The 5,779-nt window shown below is 37.3% G+C and overlaps 2 protein-coding genes across 2 annotated transcripts; both read right to left on the minus strand.

Annotated features, from left to right (window-relative positions):
* Window positions 1-213: 213 nt before the first annotated feature.
* Window positions 214-818, minus strand: LOC110906283 (oleosin 14.9 kDa). Its single transcript, XM_022151458.2, has one exon. It carries the CDS (start codon window positions 791-793, stop codon window positions 326-328), a length of 468 nt encoding a protein of 155 aa, XP_022007150.1. The 5' UTR covers window positions 794-818; the 3' UTR covers window positions 214-325.
* Window positions 819-3,288: 2,470 nt separating this feature from the next.
* On the minus strand, window positions 3,289-4,378 carry LOC110904998 (ethylene-responsive transcription factor 2). The gene has a single exon (XM_022150867.2). The coding sequence runs from the start codon at window positions 4,319-4,321 to the stop codon at window positions 3,593-3,595; it is 729 nt and encodes a 242-aa protein (XP_022006559.1). The 5' UTR covers window positions 4,322-4,378; the 3' UTR covers window positions 3,289-3,592.
* Window positions 4,379-5,779: the final 1,401 nt, after the last annotated feature.

Here is a 5,779-nt window from a genome sequence, read left to right on the forward strand (position 1 = left end):
CTTGGCCAATAGCATTTTTTCTTCGTGTTTAGTTTTGTTTTTATTAGATTCTATTAGATTTTTATGCCCCACAAGATTTCAAGCCCCACTACATGGCGCAAAACGCCGGTCTTCCCCTCCTACTACACATATTCTAAGCATAAAGATGGGAAATAATGAATGTCGTTAATTCTGTTTATTTAGTCATTTGATTTTAATTCAAAAACATTTTACTTGCATGCAACTGCTATAATGGAGCGAGGTTTATTCATTCTAATTCTAATTATTACACCCACATATACTAATTAAGCCTCACACATCAGGACCAGAGCAAACATATTCGTAACTAACTTTCGAAAAGACCAGTTCTAGCTCCAGTAGTTAGTTGAACCCCACCAGTTGCATGGTGACCCTTTCCAGAAGCATGGTCATCCCTGGCCCGACCCTTTGACCCCACCTTACGTCTCATCTGGTCATACGACTCAACCCCGGTTCGACGCTCACCGGTCACGTACCTATACATCCACGAAAACACCGTTGCAGCCGCAAGCCCAAACCCTCCGGATGTCAAAAAACCGGTTGCCAATAGAAACACGGTCATAACCGCGGGCACTAGCACCGGACTAAAAATCACGAGTAAGGGCGTTGCCACGGTCAGTGTAATTACCGTCCCTACGAGTGTTAGACCCGACAGGACGAGTAACGAACCACCTGCGGTTGCTGCGGTGGCTGCTTTTACTACCTGGTGGGCCCGTGATTCGTTATACTGCCGGTGGTGCATTGCTTGGCCTCTGTGGTGGTAGAAGTCGGTCATTTTGTGGTGGTGGTGGTGGTTGTTTGTGAGGGTTATAAATAGAGAGGAGGTGTAGGCGAGGGTTACGTGTTGGAAGGATGGTGTCACGTGTACGAGACTATGAGAGCTGATTGTCACTTGTTTAACGTTTGCAAGCTTTGTCTGAAAGACATGTGTTTTTGTCTTTGTGTGTTCGGTTATTGGATTTCTATAATTGGGCTTAGTCCGTAAAGGATTTACATAAGAACTAAGGCCCACTAGTATAATGTATAAGTTTTGTCAGGTAAATTGGTAATGGGGTTTACATTTGTTAGAACCCGTTTTTCGAGGCGTTAAGCAGAATATATGTCAGTTTGATAACATATATGTCTGTATATATTTCGGTTGCTTGAACAGACTACTCATAACACAATCTCAATAAAAATTGCAGCCGCCTGACACAAATAAAAATTACACAGAGTCAACCAACTAAAACAAAACACTGTCATAGTTTTGTTAAAAAGAATTAAACGATTGCATGACTATTATTTTACACTGAGGGCAAAATCGTAGTTTGATAGGGATAAAAACAAAAACGATGGCAAATCTGTAAATTTGAACTAAGGGCAAAATCGTAATTTGGCTGGGAGAAAAAAACAAAACCGATGGCAACGTTGTAAATTTAAACAGGGCAAAATCGTAATTTAGTTGGACCAATGGGAAGTGTCAGGCAGCCGATTGGCACTATTCCCCTCCATGTGATATTTTTATATAAAAACAAAACGATAGCAAAACTATAAATTTGAACTGATGACAAAATCTTAATTTGGCTGGGAGAAAAAAACAAAACTAATAGCATTACTGTAAATTTAAACGAGGCAAAATTATAATTTGGTTAAACTAATAGGAAGATACAACACAGCTAGCTAACATTATTCCTCCTCAATACGTCATGTTGTATATATAAATATAAATAATTCAATAAAATAAAATAAAATATAATGTAGAAAATGATTAAAAAATGTAAGTCGTTAAATAACAAAGGATGTGAGTGATGTGATAGCATCTATTCAGGATAGAAATTAATAATGCATTTTCACAATTTTCCACACACGTGCAATTGCTTTTTAATGTAACTTTCTATATAAAAGTCTGGTGTAATATAAAAGGCAAGTGTAACTAAATTTTTAAGTGTAGAGGTTCAACATGATGTTGTATGTTGAGCTGGGGGTAGGGATTGTGTGTTTGAGAAAACGGGAAGAATAAGTTGCAAAACTACGGTATATACTAGGGGTGTGAATTTATGACACGACCTGAAAACCCGACACGAACCTAACACGAAATTTGTGGGTTTAGGTTTAGTCTAAACGGGTTTGGGTCAGTTTCAGGTTGAACCCGCAAACCCGTTTAGGTTAACGGGTCGGGTTCGGGTTAACTTGGCCGGGTTGGCGGGTTGACTCGTTTAACACATTTATACTATATCATATTTTTACAATATATTTTATGTTATAAATTAAACGAGGTGTGTATTTTATGCCATGATTATAACTTAAAACGAGAAATTAACATAGATTTTATAATTTAAATATGATATTATTGTATACATTTGTGTTTTTAAGTAAATTGTAATTTTAATATATAAATTTCAGAAAAAAAAAAATTTAAAAAATTCGGGTTAAACGGGTCGTGTTCGGGTCAACCCATGAAACTTCGGGTCGTGTTCGGGTTCATATGTATGATACGATTTTCGGGTTCGGGTCGGGTGGAAGGGTCGTTTTTTTTTTTTTTAATTTTGGACACCCATTTTCACTGCATCTCTTCTCACTCTCTCATGCCCATTTGGCAAATCAGGCAACTTGTGAAACTTTTCGAGGTCGGTTCCATGTGAAGCGATCTGGTGTGTGACTCTGTGAGGGTCTTCTTTCATGAAGTTATTTTCATGGAGGGCCATCTCTTTACACCCTAAAGGTTTAGAAATAATGGATATTTTTGTAAATTTGTGTTTCTTGGAATTTGGAAATAACTTTTATATAATTCTCGAATAGTCAATCCGAGTTTTAAATAAACCGATGTCAAGTAGATCACAATTTATATCCCTAGATTTATCATATATTGATTTTATCAAATTTAATTTGCTTTCAAAAGATGAGACAGTCTAAACAATGGCGGATATATAAGTTTTTTTTATTGAGATTATAAATTTATGACCTACAATGTCTGCAAATAAGAATTTTTTACAGACTGGGTCATCAAATTTCTTTTGTCCAATTGAGTCAAGTCACAAATATATTTAAGTTTTTGAGTGTGAATATAGAGTTTTTTATTCGATTTGTATGGGTTTTTAAACATGGATCTCTATTTTAGAAAAAAAAAATCACTATCCATTCATATTAAACTAAGTATATTGATAACTAATTTAACAAAACTAACCATCAGAAATTCAGGTACAAATCCCGCCTATAGTTGTTTAAAGTTGTTATCGAATACTTCCATTGTATAATTGTTTAATGTTGTTATCGAAATAAAGAAATGGACAATTAGTCTCTACAATAACGAATATAAAATTAAACAAATATAAAATTAAACAAGAATTTAAAACTCTTCAACCACCCAAAGGTCACACACTATACTTAAAATATAACCATTAAAAGGACCAAATTCCCGTTATGACCTCATTCCATTTACATCACCCTTACTTGGGTGCAGGGCATACTCGGTACTTCATTCAATCCAAATCTAATACTCTCCGGGTCCTTCTCGGTTCTATTTTCTACGATACCCATGGGCCCCATCCGGTATCATTAACAAACTCTATCAACAAATCGGGTCGGCTCAAATTTCTTAACTAGTAACGGCTTCAGCCACATTTGATGATCGGCTTTGCACTTCCGGCTCCACTTGCTTCCTCCTTTTAGGAGAGCCACTTACAGAAGCCGACGAAGCCGAAGTCGACGGCTCAGGCGACCTTCTTTTAGACGTAACTCTAACCGGCTCCGGCTCATTCAATCCAATCCTATGTGGAAAGTTCAACAAAGCCTTCGAACCACGCATCCTGTAAGCGGCTATATCATAAGCCGTTGCAGCCTCCACAGCCGTTTCATACGTCCCAAGCCACACCCTCGCGCCACTCTTAGCCGGGTCCCTTATCTCAGCCGCGAACTTCCCCCACGGTCTTTGTCTCACACCCCTGTAGTGTTTTGACTGTTTCTCCTTCGGAGCCGCGCCGACGGATGTTGAAGCCGACTCCGAAGCCGATTCTTCCAACTTAGCCGGAGCCACAGGGAGAATTGTTAAACTAGCCGGCTCCGTTTCTAATTCAGCTGACTCAACTTTTATAACTTCTTTACTAGATAAATTAAACGGCGTCCATCCAGCACTAACGGCGTCACGTAATATACCGTAAATAACCATATCTTCTGAATCATCAACCTTTAACGGTAAGTCACCCCAGGTTTCCGTTAAACATGGTATGAGGCTGTTGAAGCTAGTGCTCCGGCAAAATACCGGAAATTCGCCGGAATTGTTAACCGGAAAAGGCTCTACGACGCCGTATGAAGGGATTTGCATCATTTTGGTGATATGGGTTTTTGATGAATTTGAAGAAGTGAAGAAAAGATTTGGAAAAATGGATGAGAGTGGTGGGGTTATATATGCGTGGATATTGGAGGGGTAAATGTGTAAACTGGAAAAGTGGGAGGAGGGTGCACTGAAAGTTCAGGGGATGGTGGGCAAGTGGAGACGACAATGACAAACAAAAACAAATGTTTTTTCTAACATCACGTGGTTAATGTACGAGCAACTAGATCATGACGTCATGGCTTGACGCATCAATTTATCCTTACATTTCAAGACATTAAATTTTTTTGAACGGTAACTTTCTTAAGGTATTTACATTCTCAAGTCGGAGACTCTAATCAAGTTTGTCCCAGACCTACGTTGTCTTAATCGGATTCACGCTGGGAGAGGTCAGACTTGGCTAACGGCGTTCGTTCGGAAACCGTGCCGCCTCCACACGAGACACCTCGCTGGAGTAACGGCCGGATTAAAACCGGGGCGGCTCAGGCTCGAACTTGCGCAACATTGGCTAACAAGCACTTACCATCATTGCCTGGTCCCCACACCTTTGCTACACCCGGGAGTCGAACCGGAGTCTCCAAGGAAACAAACCGGCCCAACTCCCAACTGAGCTGGGGTGGGGGATATAAAAGTTAAATCTCATTTTTAGTAGATGTGATTTGGAAATTTTTTAGGTTTAATTCAAAGTTTTCATTTTTCGGCTGTTGGTTTTAAAATGTTTTACTATTGTTATTTTAGTCTATTAGATTAATTTTATCCTTTTTTCTGTTAACAAAAAGGACAATTCAGTCATTTTATATATAAATCTGTTAACTAGAAAGGCAACTCGGCTATATAAAATGTCCGAATTGCCCTTCTCGTTAACAGAAAAAATGGATAAAGTTAACTACGTTTACTAAAATGGCAACGGTGAAACCTTTTTGGACTCATATGCGAAAAATAAAACTTTGGACTAAACTGGTAAAATTGCCCAAACCACAGAAACTAAAATGGCATTTAACTCTATATATAAAATATCGTGTTTTTATAGTGTATCCTTAGATGACATATTAAATAAATATAAAATATTGTGTTTTTATAGTGTATTAATTAATAATTAATATTTTTGTATTAATTATTTTTAAGTCTATCTTATTGAATCATTTTTTAAGATGTATTTCTAATCATTAATATGATATTTTCTTATCTTCTTTCACTATTGACTATTTGTTTATCGTTGTATGATATGTTTGATCGGTGCATCTTAACAAACAATCGTTTTCTTGCATCTTAACTAGTGATCTATTTTACGTTCAGCTATATACCAATAAATTACAAACGTGTTACTTGAATTCGTCATTGTAAATGTTTGAGGTGCATTGTAATAAGGTTCCACAAATCCAAAGAAAACTTTTTTATAAAGAAAAATTAATATAGCAAATTTACTTGAAAGGCAAATAAATATATTTATTG

Source organism: Helianthus annuus, chromosome 14 (genome assembly GCF_002127325.2).
Source record: "Helianthus annuus cultivar XRQ/B chromosome 14, HanXRQr2.0-SUNRISE, whole genome shotgun sequence".
In the NCBI taxonomy this organism is placed as follows: Eukaryota; Viridiplantae; Streptophyta; class Magnoliopsida; order Asterales; family Asteraceae; genus Helianthus; species Helianthus annuus.